This window comes from Silurus meridionalis, chromosome 29, assembly GCF_014805685.1.
Source record: "Silurus meridionalis isolate SWU-2019-XX chromosome 29, ASM1480568v1, whole genome shotgun sequence".
Classification (NCBI taxonomy): Eukaryota; Metazoa; Chordata; class Actinopteri; order Siluriformes; family Siluridae; genus Silurus; species Silurus meridionalis.
Genome location: NC_060912.1, coordinates 518082 through 538804, shown reverse-complemented (window position 1 = coordinate 538804; position 20723 = coordinate 518082). Strand labels below are relative to the sequence as shown.

General features: G+C 38.3%; 1 protein-coding gene across 5 annotated transcripts in view; it reads left to right on the top strand.

Annotated features, from left to right (window-relative positions):
- The window catches only part of ptprua (protein tyrosine phosphatase receptor type Ua), a 158098-nt gene extending 144240 nt beyond the window's left edge, over positions 1-13858 (top strand). For all 5 annotated transcript variants that reach the window (XM_046844199.1, XM_046844202.1, XM_046844201.1 and 2 more), the window contains 10 exons: positions 968-1065; positions 1564-1680; positions 2201-2355; positions 3058-3193; positions 4255-4404; positions 5572-5886; positions 9538-9663; positions 10744-10901; positions 11832-11967; positions 12775-13858. In XM_046844199.1, the coding sequence (XP_046700155.1) occupies positions 968-1065; positions 1564-1680; positions 2201-2355; positions 3058-3193; positions 4255-4404; positions 5572-5886; positions 9538-9663; positions 10744-10901; positions 11832-11967; positions 12775-12837 (1454 nt within the window). In that variant the 3' untranslated portion in view covers positions 12838-13858. The remainder of the gene's footprint in view (positions 1-967; positions 1066-1563; positions 1681-2200; positions 2356-3057; positions 3194-4254; positions 4405-5571; positions 5887-9537; positions 9664-10743; positions 10902-11831; positions 11968-12774) is intronic.
- Positions 13859-20723: the final 6865 nt, after the last annotated feature.

Genomic DNA, 20723 nt, shown 5'->3' with positions numbered 1-20723 from the left:
TAACATTGACTTTCTCAGGTGTTCAAATACTTATTTGCAGCTGTATCATACAAATAAATAGTTAAAAAATCATACATTGTGATTTCTAGATTTTTTTTTTAGATTATGTCTCTCACAGTGGACATGCACCTACGATGACAATTTCAGACCCTCCATGATTTCTAAGTGGAAGAACTTGCAAAATAGCAGAGTGTTCAAATACTTATTTTCCTCACTGTATATACAAGAGTTATATAAGCTATGTAGTATATATAGAATAGAGTTATATATGTTATATATGAGTGAGTTATATACAAGTTATAGTTGAGTAAGAAATATATGAAAACCTTGTATATAAGAAAGTTATATATGAGTATATCTTGGCTGAGTGAATGCCTATGAGGTAATTGTGTAACCGAATTATTTAACTAATGTAATAATTGATATTATAAAACCAACCACAGATTCATAAAGAATCCAATGTTTCTAAATCGAATCTTCTTAAATAAATGTGAGCAGTTGCAGAAAGCAGAAAAAAAGGAAGTAAACAAAAATTTGATTTCAACTACAACTGAAATATTCAACGCTGTGTGTGTGTGTGTGTGTGTGTGTGTGTGTGTGTGTGTGTGCGTGTTCATCATCTGTAAAGGTGATAGATGGCGCCTGTTTGACGTCTGCAGAATTGTTCTTGTAATGATATTCCCAACTTCAGAAAACTATTTACACAGCCTCAGATGAGTCACAGCATCAGCATTAGTCTGTTTTTCTTTCTCTTTTTCGTGTTTTTTTTTTCACTCTACCTGTTTCCTTTGTCCTTTATCTGGCGCTGCATCTTCCATCATGTCAAAACAGCTTCAACTTTTCTGACCATTACCCTTTTCTCCATCCACTCTGCCCTTTATCTCATTCACCATGCCTCCTCATTTGTCCATTTGTCTGCAGAAAAGCATTTTTCCTCTACCTCAGCCCTCTTTCTGGCATTGTGCAGGACCCAAGCAGGACATGATCTATGATTTCTGGCGGATGGTCTGGCAGGAGAACTGCTACAGCATTGTGATGATCACCAAACTGGTGGAGGTGGGACGAGTGAGTAGAGCTTTCCGAAAGCCCCATCTGCGGCTTCTTCTTCTTGCTTTTAATGAACGCCATCCGTTACTGAAGCAGCTCCATCCTTCATCGTTCTCGCCCCTAGCTCAATCGCTCACGCAAACTGCCATACGGGTCAACAAAGAGCGTGCGTTATCTGAGACGAGCCATGCCTCTGTCTTTTATTTCTCAGCTTCTGAGAGCAGACGTCTCCTCTGCGGTTTGGCACAGCTCGCCTTGCTTTAATTGTCTTAATTGCTAACTCAACAAATTGGGTTGTATGACGCAGATTGGGTAGGGGCATTTTGGAAATGTAATCACATTCCTAATTAGGGGAGTGAGTATGCATTGTTTTTGTCAGTTATGCTTTTACTCTAGAAACATTCCAAGAATATTCTTTACTTGAGGTCTTTTGTTCCTTTGAGATGCTTTTAATTAAGGGGTCTGTTCTGTTTGTGTGTGTGTGTGTGTGTGTGTGTGTGTGTTTGTTCCTGGCAGGTGAAATGCTGCAAGTATTGGCCCGATGACAGCGAGGTATATGGAGACATTAAGATCACGCTGCTGAAGACTGAAACACTGGCTGAATACACAGTGCGAACCTTCAGCATGGAACGGGTTAGAAGTTCAACAAATTGTCTCTCGTTCTGTTTTTCGCAAAACTGTCAGGAGAAAAAACTCAGGTTTCATCATTTTGTTAAGATTCTATATATAAAGAGAAGAGATGTATAAATGAATGACAATCGGGTAATAGATTTTTCTGATGTCACCACATGTTCAGGTCTAAAATCAGGTCTAGTGGTTGTAACTTTTATGAATTAGTCCATGAGATGTTCTAAACCGCTGTCTCAGATTTCATCCTTCTGTCAAGAGTCCCAGGAACGTCTATGCAGCAGGATTCAGAAGACCTTGGCTATTCATATTTATGTTATATGAGCAGATTGGCAGCCAGGTGACTCTAAAATTACGGACAAATCATTTAGATTAAAAAGAAAGTAAAGAGCACAAAGCAGCCTCCTGCCCAGTCACCAGAAACACACAATCCTAACTTACACACACTCGGCACTTTAATTGTCCAATCTCCGGTCAAACATGTTGGTGTAAAACAATAGATTTTTGTTTCTCCTCTGGTCTCCAGCGCGGTTACCCGGCCAAACATGAGGTGTGTCAGTTCCATTTCACGTCATGGCCAGAACACGGAGTGCCGTATCACGCCACGGGCTTGTTGGCCTTCCTGAGACGTGTCAAAGCCTCGACACCTCCTGACACTGGACCTGTGGTTGTCCACTGCAGGTACGCGTACATTATACACACACACACACACACACACACACACATATATATATATATATATATATATATATATATATATATATATATATATATATATATATATGTGTATATGTATATATCTCCTCATGCGTCCTGATTAGTTCTAATGTAAATATACAATGTAACTAAGAGCTCTCTTTCATCTTGCTTTGATCAGGAGAGTTAGATCTTCTACCTGCTACAAAGGTGCACATTTTAGCATCTTTAGGTAGATGAGGGTCGATCGCTTGTCCAACCTCCATGAACACTAACAGACGCTATACAACATTTTCAACATTTAAGATATTTGTGGATGGTTAACATTAAGGAACCATGAAAGTAGATTTGGACTGTAATTAACATAAAAAGATTTTCTGTTATTGTTTTATACTGAAGTCTACATCAGTGAACAGCTGAGAACCTTAACAACGAATGAGAACGAGGTTACCTTTTGGGTCCGGTTCCTCGTAAGGTTTTTTCTTCTTGAAATGAGGGTGAAGGGAGTTTTTCTCTAAATTACCGTCACCTCTGGCTTTCTCATTTAAGAGAAAGTCATAGAAGAATTTAAAATGTACATTGTTAATCTGTTTATTTCTATAAAGCTAATTCTGACTATGTTGATGTGTATCTTCGTGTGTGTGTGTGTGTGTGTGTGTGTGTGTGTGTGTGTGTGTGTGTGTGCAGTATGGGTGCTGGGCGGACGGGGTGCTACATTGTTCTGGATGTAATGCTGGACATGGCGGAGTGTGAGGGAGTGGTGGATATCTACAACTGCGTCAAGACGCTCTGCTCACGGCGTATAAACATGATTCAGACTGAGGTAAGGAAAACCCATCATCATCATCATCATCATCATCGTCATCAGCAGCAGCAGAAATTATATAAATCTAAATCTTTACAGTACAATTCAAAACTAAAATCTCTGTCTTTATAATGCAGATTTGATCAGAATGTAGCCTATTTAACATGAATAAGTCAATTCGTTCATTCGAAAAACACAAAAACTTATCGTATTTCACATTAGTCATTAAAACATAGCAACCATAATGATTAAGATGTTAACTATATTCGATTGAAAGCTTAAATCATGAGAAGATTGTGGAACTCTGGGGTTCTGTCTAAAATATCAACCTGGACAATTTCCATAAAACCACAATTTTCCATTATTTTACTTATAATTGTGGATTGAAAATGCTTTTTAATTAGACATTTTAATGAGGTCAAATTAAACATTAGACTTCGTAGCACGTTTTGGATCACTGCATCATACAGCAGATTTTACTGCTATTTGATGTCAAACAGGGTGAAATTTTGATCTGTACAGTGTGCAGGGTTTTTACTAATAAACCCGAATCAGAAAGCAAATGCTCACATCTCAGGAGAGAAGATATTATTGTTTCTTTTTTCCGACTGCTTTATAATCACACAGAGACGTGTGGACGTGGAGACGTCTGTGCTGTAGTTAAATGTCAGAGGTAGATTGCTGTTTTCTGAGAGCATCCAACTTCTGTACTGATTCATGCAGGAGATAAAAAGACACTTATGCTGAAAATGACTATTATTTATGAAACCTCTAAAACCTGCTGAACACAAGACAAACAGAAGAAAATCAACAACAACAGAAACGCTGTCATTTACTGATTCATTAATTCACTGATATTGATGACATTGTTGGTTTCCTTTGAATCTTTAAAAGTGAAGGAAGGTGTTGAGGGTCCTACAGGGCAGTTTGGTGGGCTGTCCAGTGTTTTCATCACGAGCTCTGAATGAGGAATAAAACTCTGGATCCTGAATAAAAAAGAAAAAAGAATCAACTAGGGTTAGACAGACAAATATTTTAGTTTTCTTTTTCTTCTCACACTTTTATTCCTGTGTTTAAAGGAGCAGTATGTGTTTATTCATGACGCCATCCTGGAGGCGTGTCTGTGCGGCGAGACGGCCATCCCAGTCAGCGAGTTCGCTCTCACGTACAAAGACATACTGAGGGTGGACACTCAGAGCAACACGTCTCAGCTCAAAGAGGAGTTCCAGGTGAGAGTCTCCGCTCTGTAAAACCTCGTCACATCTCGAACCTCGCCGCAGGGAAACGAACGTCTACGATGCAGAAATCTTTACAGCGATGTATTTTTTGGCTTTGTGTTCATGGACTGATGCATGATCGTGATGTCTCCATGTTCAAGTGAAGGGAAAATGTAACGCTACTGCATTCAATACAATTGAGCTTCACTATAAAGCCTACGAAGGAAACATGCACATGTTGTGAGAAAGGATCAGATTTTGTTATTAACTATTTCTCAGTGTTTACGATTTTATTTTGTACAAATTGCTAAAATGTTCCTGTGAATGTAAAAGCTATTTTCCTGTTCGTATATATTTCAGAAGATGTTCCAGTCTTAATTTATGAACATTGAACTGTTGCAGTAATTTCACTATGATTTAATGCACATCACAGAGCTTTAGATGGTTTATTGATTTCATTTAATCAGCTATTTCTCCAGTTTTAATTGCTTTGTGCTGTTATAATGACCAACATCCACATGCATATTTATTTTCCCGTGTCTTCTTTGCGTTAAAATATTATCGACTTTGTTTAGTAGGCCATTACATGTTCCAGGACGATGCTGCACATCGTTCCACCGCTACACCGCTACACCTAGGCAATCTTAATACTATGTGTGTGATGATTTCAGAATGCCCCATCAACGAGCGATGGACATTAGCCATTACAGCTCCAGTAATCTAGACTATTGTCATTCAAATCTCCTTCTTTGATGGACTTGTAATGTGCTGCTTCATTATAAACACCATTATAATCAGCCAAAGCACTTACCCTGCAATCTAAATCATTACGTCTGAATATTAGGATGTTCTTACTGTCCTCTTTCTTTGAGACACAAGTCCTCGGTCTATGCTACCATCCAAGTCTTATTAGTACTCATGCTCTTTCTAGCGAAAAATAATCCTCCTTGCAGCAGCATGATCAGAGATCTACATGCTGAGAGCTTTTTCTGGCTCATCAAGCTGATCTCAAACACAATTTATAGGAATTTTAATCAGTGAGAGTTTTTTTGGGGGGTCTTTTTATTAGCATGCACTAACTTCAGTAGAGAAACTTTGATGTCTTGAATCCAGGAATTGAGGGAACTGTATAATTTTTAAATCCATGCTTCCCTTTGCTTTTTGTTTTCCGTCTTTTAGACGCTGAACTCTGTGACGCCTCACTTGGATGTAGAGGAGTGCAGCGTGTCCCTACTGCCCAGGAACCGAGAGAAGAACAGGAGCATGGATGTTCTGCCTCCTGACCGAGCCCTGGCCTTCCTCGTGACCACAGAGGTGGACGGCAGCGACTACATCAACGCGGCACTGATGGACAGTTTCCTTCGGCCGGCCGCCTTCGTGGTGACACCTCACCCGCTTCCCAACACAACCACAGATTTCTGGAGGCTGGTGTTCGATTACGGCTGCACCTCCATCGTCATGCTCAACCAGATCAACCAGTCCAACTCTGCCTGGGTGTGTTAACTTTTTTCCTTCATTTCATGTTAAAAACACAATGCAGGTTTATATAACAACACCAGAGCTGCTTTAACGTACGTTTTGTCTGTAAAAAGTTTGTATTTGACACAAAAAACAAACCTCCACCAGGTCTTTTATGGTTCCGAGAGAACAGAATGAGAATGGACAGAATAGAAGTAAAAACCCCTGACCAGCAGTGCACTTAATTATATTAAGCAGGTTTCTTAGGCTAGAATTCTCTCCATTTATAATCCATGTCACATGGAAATAAACACACTGCCCATTTTATATGCTGTAGTTTAGCATTAAATAAAGATTTCACCAATAATCCCTTAATCCATCGTTCCATCTTCTTAATCCAGCTGCACTGCTCTGCCAGTGGTGCTCGAATCTTTATTTCTATTATATTTTTAAATAAAAACATTTTTGGCAATGCATTCATTTTGTGTAAAGATTGACCCTAAATATTATGGCCTTAGAATAAACCAGGGATCCCCAAACATTTTTCTGTGAGGGACGCATCATTTTTCCTTTCTTTAATGATCTGTAACGGAAATGCCACGAGCCGGAGTGACGACCAGTATTATTGTGGAGATTTTATTATGATTTTAAATGTATTTATTTTGCCTCCTAATGCTGGATTACTTTATTATTATGTTCTGCACACATTAGCATCACTTTTTAAGAGATACAGTAAATCACCTATTAAAAGAGCATTATTAATATTATAGTGACTTTTTTCATATCCATTGCTATTGAAATCAAAACATTTAGTTACTTATGCATGTGGTTGATTTGTGAATCTAACAAATAATTAGGCTACGTTATAAACTAGAGGTTATAAATGAATGTATTCATTTATAAATATAATGATATAAATATAAATATAATATAGCGCTCTCGTGCAGCGCGCAGTCTCACGTGTAAAAACAAACAGCATGTGGATTCAGTGATTCGCCTCTAGAGGCTGCACTTGTAATTACAGCGGACTGCAAGCCGGAAAAACTATCGGTATGGATTTTGTCCGATAGCCGATAGTTCCAGCGAACTATTGGTGTCTCGACCTCTGTTTATAGCAAAGGGACAATTTTGTTTGAAATTTAACTTTTATTATCAAATACAGATATGATATGAGTAAAACATATTTTTAAAACATTTTCTAAATATATCTCTGGCATCGTTTAGAGGTCGTTCTTCATGTGTTTGTGTAGTTTGGGGACCCCTGGTATATAACATACATCTTGTGACTTGAGGCAGTTCAGATTGTCTAGGAATGTTTATTTTGTGTGTGTGTGTGTGTGTGTGTGTGTGTGTGTGTGTGTTTTCTGTTTAATAGAAACAGGAGTTTTCAGAGAGAACAGATGTTAGAGTTAGTGGAGGAAATACACATTCAGGCTGAAGGGCAGGAAGATTCGGGCAAAGCACCAGCATACTGCTTATCCCGCTTGTCTTGTTTATATGGCTTTGTTGTTGTAGACACACATACGAAAAAATGCCAAATGTCACAGAATGTGTGTAATAGTGCAAAAAGCAAATCATTGCCTCCAGTGTAGTTTCTCACGACATCTCACACGTATCATCAAACATCTGCTAACATTGTACAGAAATTTTTGTCGTTTCCATCACAAGCATTAGGAAACACTTGAAATGATTTAAAACGATAGATTGAGTGGGGTTTGAGAGCGCTGATCAAATTTTACTTTTTTTTTTTTTATTTCCACTCACAGATTTTATTACAAATTATTATTAAATTATAATTTATCAGCAATAACCTGAGTGAGAAGTACAATTTATGTAAGATTTTTGAAAATTTTTATATTAATTTCTGTTTTCTGGTTTTTTTGTTGTTGTTGTTTATTTTGTCCGCTTCCTTTTTGCTTTAATGACAGAGCGTATACAAGCTGGCATGGTCTTTACAAAAACCTGAAGGTCTATTTTGGATTAAACCATCCAAACATTTGCTTCAATAGAAGAGATCTGGCAAGAGAAGTAAAATCTGACCTTTAGTACAAATCAGTTAACATTCTAAATATCAATAAATGTTAATATTTAAATATGGAAATAAAGTGAAATAATGAATATTTTTGATAGTCCAGATGGTGGGGGGTGACACAGAATAGTGTCTGAGATCACGAGTGATATTCAGTGGGCTACGAAACAATATCATTTCTAACTTATACTGTGTAACTTTAATCCTGTGATTTACTTTTATTTTTTTATGGATATTATTTTGATTAACTTTCAGCTATCAAGTTTAGTTATATTTCTGAGTAACCCAAGAACTTTAAGGATGGATTTTAACTGCAATTATTATATTATACTATATTATATTAGTCTACTACAATGTGCTCAGGACCACAGTTTGCATGAACAGTTCTCCATTTCAGCACCAATCACTGAACAGCACCTCAGCAATGATTGAACTGTATTGATGGACATTCAGTATTGTGGATGAGGATCAGGTTCTCTTTTGAGTCTGGTTAGGGATTCTTTCTCAGGGAGTTTTTCATTCACCACAGTCACCACTGGATTATTCATTAGGGATAATCTTTGAATTCGAATAACAAAAATTTACAGGCATTAAACATAACATAACAAACATAACCTCTTTATCTCTGTAAAGCTGCTTTAAAACAATGTTTGAGACAATAAAAAAAAAATTTATGAAAATGTAAAAAAATGTATTGAATTTTAAAAAATATTACAATGTTTTCTGCATCTACGTGTTCCTCATTATATATTACAATCTCAAGCTAGTACGATTATATGTCAGCTATATATATATATATGCATTCCTTGCCCTTTATTTATGGAATTTTTTTCTCTGAATGTGAGTGTCTGTGTTCAAGAATTATTAGAGTCACTTTCTCAATCACCTTTTTTACTTTATGTAATGGATTGCTTCTTGCATTTCCTGTCCTGTCACATAATTGTTCATGTGTGTGTGTGTGTGTGTGTGTGTGCGTGTCTTGCGTATATATAAACATTCATTTTCCCTCCCTCCACCCTGTTTATACAGCTCCATCACTGTGACAGGGTATTAACATGCTCGGAGCACTCTTCCCTTGCCCCGTCACTTCAACCTTGCTCCCCTCCCTCAGTCTGTTTGTGTGTTTCAGATGTTAAAAGCTTCCTGACATTGACTGTGTTGCTTTTGAAGCCACAGCAGACTATAAGCATTAAGGAGGAAAAAGGGGCGTCAGGTCTCCTCTATCGCTCTCTCTCTGGGCTACAAATGAAAAAAATGAGGAAATCGTGGTGGCACAAATTAATTCTCTTCACCGATTAAATGTTATTTTCTCCTCATTTTTTCTTCCTTTCTTTTTCCCCTCGTTATAATCCGTGCATGCGTATCACCCTGAATGTCGTGTTATCATCTTCCTCCCACTGTAAAAATGCTAATTTTAAACACAAATATGCTTCGAAGCTGGGATTATTGTGTATTAGAATAAATCGCACAGAGCAGTTTACTGTATGACGGAGGGATGCAACCAAATATTAATAAACAATTCCAAATGAACACATAGCAAATGCAAATACAAATAGAAGTTCTTCCATTTTGGTTTTGTTAGAAATATTTCATGCAGCTTCAAACTAAAATAAGACCATCATCATGTCTGGCTTTAATACTCTCGCTCCTTCTCTCAGCCTTGTCTGCAATACTGGCCTGAGACGGGAATGCAGCAGTTCGGACCCATGACGGTGGAGTTGCTCTCCAGGTCCACAGATGATGACGTGATCACCCGGCTGTTCCGGGTCAGTAACATCACACGGGTAAGTGTGTGCAGTAACTGCTGAAAGAGATTATGAAAAGCTACAGGATATAATGTGAACGCTATTAGCCAGGCCATTATAACAGGTGTCAGTGAGGGGGTTAACACTGGTTCCACTCGATTATAATGCTCCATGAAATGTTGACCTTATTAAAATGCTAGTCTAACATCTAACTAACTCTGACTTCTCTCCAGTCTGCAGCCTATGTTTCATGGCTAATGGACTGAGAGGCTAATTGGTTAATTCATCTTTTTAGGGGGAGAAGTGTAAATGAATTCAGCGCAGGTGTATCTGCTGCAGCATCTTAAAACTAATCATGCAGACGCAGTCTAAAGATCAGCCAAGACGTGTTTGGCATTCGAGGATACCTTACTGGGTAATGCTGCTTTGTGGCTAATGTAGCTAAGACGTAGGAAAAGCATATGTATTTTGTGTATCAAATCATCCTCGTGATGCATCTTCAAAGGATCCAGAGGTGGATAGAGGATGAAGCATGGAGGAGTTTACTAGATCTAATGATGAATGTCAATTTGAATAAACCACAGCAGAGCCAAGATTAGCGAGAATAATACCAGCATGGTGCAGGTTTTTATAAATATTTTATGAAAAAGTTTGGAGACTTGCTCTGTTTACGAGTAAGTACTTTATTTATCTACGTTTCCACACATTCACCTTCAAAATAGTCTCCTTGTACATCAATACAGCGCTCCCAGCGTTCTTCAGGAACGTGTCTTGGAAGTGCGTTGAGCTTCTTCTGTGATTCGTGCCTCGGTGTCAACACAGAGAGCTGGATCTTTTTACTTTAGAAAGTCTGCGAGAGCTAAATCTGGCGAGTAGAGTAGGTGCGGATGTAAGATTGTGTTTTTTTGTGTGAAAGACCTGGTCACAACAGCAGACGTGGTCAGAACAGCACCAGTCGCACTGACTTATGAAGATCGGTGCTCCCTGTGACAGTGCGTGCGGCCTTGTGCTGCCATCTGTTGGCGTGTTACAAAACTAGTCCGGAAACCTTTTGACATCACCTGGTATGTGTTTTAATTCTCTCTCTGTCTGATCATCATCTTCTCTCTGGTTCTGAAGCTGCAGGAGGGTCACCTGGTGGTGCGTCACTTCCAGTTCCTGCGCTGGTCAGCTTACCGGGATATCCCAGACTCCAAAAAAGCCTTTCTCACGCTGCTGGCCCAAGTGCACAAGTGGCAGAGGGAGTGTGGTGATGGACGTATTGTAGTTCACTGCCTGTGAGTTTCCTAAAGCTATTTTTATTTACAATTCACAATGATGCTGAACTTTAATTCTCATCTTACCATGTTTTAATGGACATTTGGTGCAACCCAGATGAGGATGGGTTCCCTCTTGAGTCTGGTTCCTCTCAAGGTTTCTTCCTTTGCCATCTCGGGGAGTTTTTCCTTGCCACAGTTGCTCATCAGGGACAAACATACTTACAAAGAACATATTTACATTTAATCACCGCATTATCTGTGTAAAGCTGCTTTGAGACAATGTTCATTGTTAAAAGCGCTATACAAATAAAAATTAATTGAATTGAATTGAATTAATGTTTTTTATAATAATTTAATAATACCCACAATGCATTGTGAAGGAGGAGGAGTGTTGTGATGATTTGCTTCACCGAATGGAAGCTGATAACATGGCAGCATCATGTAATCCAAGCGAACGCAGATGCAAACCCAGAAAAACATTAACCATAACCCGAGTGTGAGCACAAACATAACCAATAACGGCCATAACAAACAAAACAACCAAGCGGGCAACGGACCACCAGGTGCAAAAAGGTCATGTGACGGTGCATTAGGGTATAAGAAACTTAGTCCATAATCCAGAAAAGATGTTTTATTTTGAAGGAGGTACATATAAACTATAGTAGACACCATGCATTAAAGAGTTAAATGTGTAGTGGATGTTTTTCCTTAATTTTTTTCTGTAATTATGCAGTAGTGCTGATGTCTGCAAGCTTTCGATGGTCCCACAGCAACACACATGCCTTTCACAATGCTCTTTTCCAGCTGCTTCTTGTTACACCTACTTACTGCTGCATTTAGAGTATATTAAACTGAGAAACTGGCTTAAATCCTGCCAAAACACACACACACACACACATGGACAAATATGATTTTCCACTTTAAATATTGTGACTGTGTGTCTTTCAGGAACGGAGGTGGACGCAGTGGCATGTTCTGTGCTTGCACCATGATTATGGAGATGATTGGGCACCACAGCATGGTGGATGTCTTCTACGCTGTCAAGACTCTCCGTAACTCCAAGACTAACATGGTGGAGACTTTGGTAAATTGCTGGTTGTGGTTTTCCATGAGCATCACAGTACTCTATTCACTGAACATACAGAGTCAATGCACATTATAAAACACATCTGAGCACATCTGGAGGGCTTTAGCTGTTCCGATGTTAACACTCAGTGTGTGATTTACTAACTCATGAGCTCCCAAAATTCTGTAAGATCACATAATCATCATTGAAGGGACGAAGTTGTGATTGTACGGCTGATTTACATTTAGCCACGCCCACAAAACTCCTTATAAGGCATTCAGGAAAATGGCAAAATTCCTCCTAAATGGCAAAATATGCAAAAGTTCTTGAAGTAAGAAGGAGAAGTATTTTTTGATTCACATCCACAGCAATAAAAAAGTGATGACTCAAAAGCATTGCAGAGAATTAAAATAAAGCAGCATAAAAAAACAAACCGTCTCCATAAACATCGCGTTCGGTGCAGTAAATCTTCTAGTAAGAGCAGCGACTCAACCCTTACACACAAACTCTTTTATAGAGTCCCGTTTCTTTTGCCTGGATTGAATGGTTTCCAGTCTTTACACTCAAAATTGAACAGCAATATGGATTTCACAATATGTACACAATCCATGTACAAGCATTTGGTTCCATTAATCACAGTTTATAGAGTTCGGATCACATCAGTGATGTTCCTCATAGACACATTTGGAGTGAACTTTCATGAAAACCAGATTTTATTTTAATCAGTAAATATTTTATGTGTATTGTTTTGATTTTTCAATGATCACGTCTGAATTTCAGAATTAAGACATTTGATGCTGATGATCATTATTTTCTCCATTTCAGGAGCAGTACCGGTTCTGTTATGACATGGCTTTGGAGTACCTGGACTGTCTGGAGGTCAGATAACAGCTAAGCTAATGCCCTGAAGAACCGCTGAAAGAGCAAGCGAGCCTTTCTGAGACCTTTAACATCTTTTTCTTTTCCTGTACTGGTCTTTCAGACCTGGATGGATGAACTTTTCACCTCTTTTTTTTTTCCTGTGGTGAAACCCAGGCAGAGATCCAGGCGTGGGAGTCACGATCCTTTCACCTTTGTAAAATAATTGTTTTGTTTCATCAGGCAAAAAAAACAAAAACATATACAGACTCTTCCAGGAAATGACATTTCCAATAGCCTACAAGGTAACAGTTAATTTCCTGGTCAAACTTTATCTGGTCTGCTTTGATTTTCATTCCTGGAGCTCAGCCGATCTCTGCCTTATTAACTGAGCACGACGAACACATCGTATTCTAATCCTGCCGACAGAACGGCACGACTGGAGTCACAAAAAACATATATGTAGAGTGGAAGTGATCATATTTTGTGCACATGGCGATAAGCAAAGTGCTGCTTTTCAGAAAGAACAGCCTGAAAGAACTGTAAGTATGTAATGTGCTGGAAATGTGATTATACACCTGATTTCTTTGTTTTTTTTATGAGAAATGTGGGATCGGTTGTTGAGTCGATCAGCGGGCAGTCCAGAAAGCGATGCGAATGTCAGGAGGTCTTGAGTTAATTTATTGATTTGTGTAAATAACATGACGTATTTTGCAGATCCGTTTCTTAATGTTGTCTCTGACATGCCAGTGCATTCGTTTTCCTGTGGCTGTGTATTAAAACGAGGAGCGCTCATGCATCAGCATGCCTGTCGTACTGTCCGTGTCCCTTCCCTCAGATACGTCTCTATTGGCCATCGTGTGCAGGATCTTTGCTTTGATCAGGACCAGTGTAAAAAACATTCATGAAGAGAAGTCAGAATGCTGTTGTGGGGGGAGAGGAGGTGAGAGAGGGAATCATCAGAAGAGATGCTTTTTAAATTTCTATTTATTCGTTGTGTTTTCTTTCCTGAATAATATTCATTATGAAGAAATAAAATATTATGATGTTGCTTTTTTCTTGCTGTGTATTTCTTTATTTTTATTTTTGGGGCTTTTAGTTATTTATGCTTTCAGTGACAGTTATGACACTTAGGACAGTACATTACATTTTTCCACAACAAAAGGAGTGTGTACTCTTTTTATTGTAAGGCACAAGGCCAGTTTGTGTGTGTGTGTGTGTGTGTGTGTGTGTGTGTGTGTGTGTGTGTGTGTGTGTGTGTGAAGCCCCTACATTGAACTATCCCATTGTTTCTCAGCACTGCAGTAGTAAATATGGGAACTCTCTTATTGCACTTGCTCTTATCATTTAATTAGTTGTGCTTTGATCAGCTTTTTATCTGCAGGACGACAGACTGCTGGATTTCCAGGAAATAAGTGAATGTTTTTGGAATCCTTAAATCGTCTTAATAATGATGTTCTCAAAAACGTGGAACTCGAACAAGCGACACTGAGTGCAGCCAATTCTCTTCTGGTGAGTGAAATGTACTGCTGGAGAGCAGTGACGGGCTTCATTATAATAAATCTAATCTAATCTACTTATTTAAGAGGAATTCAGTATCACACAATGGCTCATGTATGACAATTTACCCCACAATATTCTTATCATCACACCTCAGAACACACACTGCTGCTAATTAGTTCCTTTAACATAAAGCTAAACAAGTGCATGTGCACAATATGCGTCTTATCTACATTTATTCAATATTATTTTAGAGCTCTATAGCAGGAGATCATCTTCATCTTCCAAACCATGTAAAGCAGATCTTCATGGAGCTCACTTTGTCATGCTGGAACAGGTTTGGTACTCCTGGGAAAATTTCATACTAGACAGTTTTGTGGTTCTTCCACAAAGTTGGATGTAGAAATCTTTATACTTTTGTCCAACAAGTATTTAAGATAACTGATGTCAATAAAAATGTAAGCTCCACTTTTCAGGGAAGGTTTTACTCCAGAGTTTGGAGCGTGGCTTTCTGCGGATTTGTTCCCATTCAGCTTCTGCCAGCATACTGTGAGGTATTTTTGTGCAACTGTCTATCAATTTAAAGCAGCGACACAAATGAAAAATCGGTTTTAACCACAGGAAAGGAAATTAGCAATCAAGAAAAATGTGCTTTTCTCTGTACAAATTCCGTCATTGGCTTTTACTGATTACTGGGACAGAAGCTGCGCTGTCAGAGCACAGAGGCTGAAAAATAGCTGCCTGCAAAGCCGTACAAAGAACTTCATAGCCATACAAGGTTATCAATTCAACTCCCAGCCTATGCTAATGGCAGCTTCGCAAAGCATTTCAATGTCATTGAAGTATTGAATCTTGTTCCCTTTTGTACTTGAAGTTCTTGAAAGAATTATTGTAGCACCGTGACCAAGATCGTCTTTTTCATGCAGATTATACGCAACTCTTTAAACTATTTTTTCAAGATAACGGTAGTTAGTTCACAATTTACGTGATATGTATGTAGTGGAGAGGGAAAAAACTTCCTGAGAATTCCTGAGGAAGAAACCTTCCATCTACCATCACACTACTGACCTCCACACTACAGGGTAAGAACACCGTGTATACACGTTTATACATACAGTACAATGTACATATTCCATAGTGTACATTTATAAATACCACATTCCATACATTTTACATACATCTTACACTCTGTCTGTCTGTCTGTCTGTCTGTCTGTCTCTCCTTCCCTTCCTTCCTTTCTTTCTTACAACCAGACGTCCTTTTTTTGGAACCAGACACCAGAAAGGAACCATCCTCAAAGTTATAAACTGTTTATTGATAGAGATTTGAGTTAAACTGAGCCTAAATCATTAAAGCAGAATCGTCCAAATCATCTTTGTGGTTCTTGTACTGTATATTAAAGCTGTTCATATGAAGCAATTAGATCAGTGGTATATTTCATATTGCTGTTGTCTATAGGTAGAAGAGTCTATAGTTAGAATAGTCTATAGTTAAAATAGTCTATAGGTAGAAGAGTCTATATGTAGAATGGTCTATATGTAAAATAGTCTATAGGTAGAAGAGTCTATATGTAGAATGGTCTATATGTAAAATAGTCTATAGGTAGAATAGTCTATATGTAAAATAGTCTATATGTAGAAGAGTCTATAGGTAGAAGAGTCTATATGTAAAATAGTCTATATGTAGAATAGTCTATGTAAAATAGTCTATATGTAGAATAGTATATATGTAAAATAGTCTATATGTAGAAGAGTCTATGTAAAATAGTCTATATGTATAAGAGTCTATAGGTAGAATAGTCTATATGTAAAATAGTCTATGTAGAAGAGTCTATAGGTAGAATAGTCTATGGGTAGAAGAGTCTATGTAGAATAGTCTATATGTAAAATAGTCTATATGTAGAAGAGTCTATAGGTAGAAGAGTCTATATGTAAAATAGTCTATATGTAGAAGAGTCTATAGGTAGAAGAGTCTATAGGTAGAATAGTCTATATGTAAAATAGTCTATAGGTAGAAGAGTCTATAGGTAGAAGAGTGTATAGGTAGAATAGTCTATATGTAAAATAGTCTATAGGTAGAATAGTCTATAGGTAGAATAGTCTATATGTAAAATAGTCTATATGTAGAAGAGTCTATATGTAAAATAGTCTATATGTATAAGAGTCTATAGGTAGAATAGTCTATATGTAAAATAGTCTATATGTAGAATAGTCTATATGTATAAGAGTCTATAGGTAGAATAGTCTATATGTAAAATAGTCTATATGTATAAGAGTCTATAGGTAGAATAGTCTATAGTTAAAATAGTCTATATGTAGAATAGTCTATATGTATAAGAGTCTATAGGTAGAATAGTCTATATGTAAAATAGTCTATATGTAGAATAGTCTATATGTAAAATAGTATATATGTAGAATAGTCTATAGGTAGAAGAGTCTATAGGTAGAATAGTCTATATGTAAAATAGTCTATATGTAGAAGAGTCTATAGGTAGAATAGTCTATATGTAAAATAGCCTATATGTAGAAGAGTCTATAGGTAGAAGAGTCTATATGTAAAATAGTCTATATGTAGAAGAGTCTATAGGTAGAAGAGTCTATATGTAAAATAGTCTATATGTAGAAGAGTCTATAGGTAGAAGAGTCTATAGGTAGAATAGTCTATATGTAAAATAGTCTATATGTAGAAGAGTCTATAGGTAGAAGAGTCTATAGGTAGAATAGTCTATATGTAAAATAGTCTATAGGTAGAAGAGTCTATAGGTAGAAGAGTGTATAGGTAGAATAGTCTATATGTAAAATAGTATATAGGTAGAAGAGTCTATAGGTAGAATAGTCTATATGTAAAATAGTCTATATGTAGAATAGTCTTTATGTAAAATAGTCTATAGGTAGAAGAGTCTATAGGTAGAAGAGTGTATAGGTAGAATAGTCTATATGTAAAATAGTCTATATGTAGAAGAGTCTATAGGTAGAAGAGTGTATAGGTAGAATAGTCTATATGTAAAATAGTCTATATGTAGAAGAGTCTATAGGTAGAATGCACCAGTGGTGATCTGCATGTTTTCCAATAACAGTCAGTGATTTCTGGTGCTGATGTAAAACAGCATTCTCAGGGTCACCTTTTGCACACATTAAGTGGGTGGTACCCTGCCCCACCCCGCCTCTCAAAATATACACATGGATTCGCAGAAGCATGTCTCCCCCCACATTTTGCTCTCTTCTGGGTCCTGAATATGAAGGAACTTGTGTTATTTCATTTGGATTCAGACTTGTTGACACACAGCCACTATACAGCTGCAGGAGGTTGGTGTTTCCAGGCTATCAGAACGCCAGCTCATATAGCAGCAGTTACACTCTTATCACACCTGTGCAGCTCGCTGTCATGTCACCTATCAAAAATGTCAGGCTTTGGTTCGGGCTATATGGGCAGCGACGCGGTCGGGACTGCTGATGAGACGAAAAGGCCATGTGCCAATCAGCTCACTGGCGAAACAGGAAGAAACAGGAGAGAGAGAGAGAGAGAGAGAGAGAGAGAGAGAGAGAGAGAGAGGAAAACAAAACTGAAAATGATCTACGGTGACTGCTGGTAATGGTTTCCCTGCTGGACTTGTCTTGCACTCATTTCGATCCTGCCAGGTGATATAAGAGGTGCAACCTTGCTATAAAAAAATATAAAAAATAGAAATTGAATAAAAGAAAATAACAGAAGCACATCATTGACTAGAACGTCTATGTGTGATGTAATATTACAACTTCCTGCACAGGAACCAAGATGATGATGCTCAAGCACACAAAGCTCCATGAAGACATGGTTTTGGTGTGAACGCTGAACTGGAACACTATCTAAACCCCAGACCTTCTTAACCTGATAGCATTAACATGCTTGTTTCAGAATGATCCCCACAGGCCACGGATTTGAATCTAGTGGAAAGCTTTACCAGAAGAGTGGAGCCTATTAGATCACAGGAAAGCTGGACAACATCTGGAATAGAACCTTCAGAAAGGACATATGACTGTGATGGTCAATTATGGACCATAGACCATAATGGACTATTGTGCATTTAGATTCATCATGACTGTTGTAGTTTTATGAGGAAGTCATGTGAGTTATTTCATGTTTCTTAGAGAACTTTTAGCTTTTTTTCGTTAACAGTTCCACTCGCTGCTGTTGCTGTAATTGCAGACAGCGCTCAATTATTCTTTTTATCTAAAATGCAATCTTTTACTTAAAATCTCTGGTCTTTAACAGCATTCAAAGATTTTTTTTTTCTCTGTAACATTTAATTAACCTTCAGTTGCTTCTTTATTCTTATCAGGGTCATGAAGGAGCCAAGGGCATGAAGCAGCACTGGATGGAATGCAAGTCACACACACACACACACACACACACACACACACTACCCTAAAAAAAGATCTGTAATGCATCAATACCAGGGAGTCTCCCATTTTGCTCGGTTCTGAAAACATTATTGGGGCGAAACAAAGTATTTGAGAAATGATGAAATCTGAGATCTGCTGCTACTGAATGAAGTTCCACATCAACTCACTCTGCCTTTTCTTTCTCTCTCTTATCTCTGCTTCATTCTGACACAACTTTGCAATTCTGCGTATTTTTGCTCTGATTGGACGTCATTAGACGACGCAACCTGGAAACAAAACGCGCATGTGTACGTTAATAAGAAAGAATTCTGGGGAATACGATGAAACGCACTCGAGGCTGTTTCTCTCAGATGAACCAGAAGCTGGTGTGGAAAGTGAACTGATGATGACTGGGGTTTAGGCACTGCTGAGAGGTTCTGAAGACTGCTGCAGGAAAGAGTACAAGTCAAGTCAAGTCAAGTCAAGTTTATTTGTATAGCGCTTTTCACAACAGACATTGTCTCAAAGCAGCTTTACACAAATCAACAGTGATGGTGAATGGTGTGCATTTGTCCCTGATGAGCAAGCCGTGGCGACTGTGGCAAGGAAAAACTCCCTTAGATGTTATGAGGAAGAAACCTTGAGAGGAACCAGACTCAAAAGGGGAACCCATCCTCATCTGGGTGACATCAAGAGTTTGATCATAAATCTTTCAACAATACAGAACACTGGAGAGTGAGAACTAACATGATTACTGGAGTATAAGATTATAAGTAATGTTCTTTCTGCAGTCTTAAACAGTCTATATGGTTAGTAGCTCCGAGTTTTATAAGCTCAGCATTTGTGATCACCACAGATCCAGCATCAGCTTCTCCATGCCAGAGCCTTTAAACACTCCAGGAGGTCCAATGTCAAAACTCCACACATGTAGCGGGATCCAAATGGCACTGGTACGTCTCTAGATGGTTCAGGATGTTTGTGAGTTCGGCATCTACTTCTTTAAAGGTCCGTAATCATCACGAGGTGGGAGGTGACTGGAGCTGGAGCAACCTCAGGATGCCTCGGGATGGGGAGAGAAAGAGAAGCAGTGGAGAGGAATTAGCGTAGCTGCTGTTCATGATATTAACAGCACAAGTTGATAATGTGCATGTGATCAGATGTTCTGGAGCACAAGGTTATGATGTGATGTGTGTTATGTGTAGGCTTTGCTAAAAGATACGTTTTAATCTACACTTAAATTGGGTGAGTGTGTCTGAGCCCCGAACACCGTCAGGAAGACTATTCCAGAGTTTAGGAGCTAAATGTGAAAATGCTCTACCACCTTTAGTGGACTTTGCTATTCTAGGAACTACTAGAAGCCCAGAGTTTTGAGATCTCAGGGGCGTGGCGGATTGTAGCGTGTTAAAAGACTGGATAGATACACGGAGCCAAACCATTTAGTGCTTTATAAGTGAGAAGTAATAGTTTGTAGTCTATTCGAAACTTAACAGGAAGCCAATGTAGGGACGATAAGATCGGGGTTATGTGATCATATTTTTTGACCTTGTAAGAACTCTGGCTGCTGCATTCTGGACTAACTGAAGCTTGTTTATTAATGAAGCAGGACATCCACCTAGTAACGCATTACAGTAGTCTATTCTGGAGGTCATAAACGCATGGACGAGCTTCTCTGCATCGGATATAGACAACATATTTCTTAGCTTAGAAATATTTCTAAGGTGAAAGAAGGCTGTTTTGTAACCTGATTGATGTGATTTTTGAAAGACAAGTCGCTGTCTAAAATAACACCCAGGTCTTTTACCGTTGAACTAGTGGTTACAGAACATCCGTCTAAATGCAGGTTGAGATGCTGGAGCGTCTGTATACCAGTTTTTGGGCCGATGAGCAAAATCTCAGTCTTATCAGAATTTAAAAGTAGAAAGTTATGGGTCATCCAATCTCTTAGTTCCTTAACACACTCAGTCATCCGGGTTAATTGAGCTGTATCGCCTGGTTTAGATGAAATATATAGCTGAGTATCATCAGCATAACAATGGAAGCTAATTCCATGCCTTC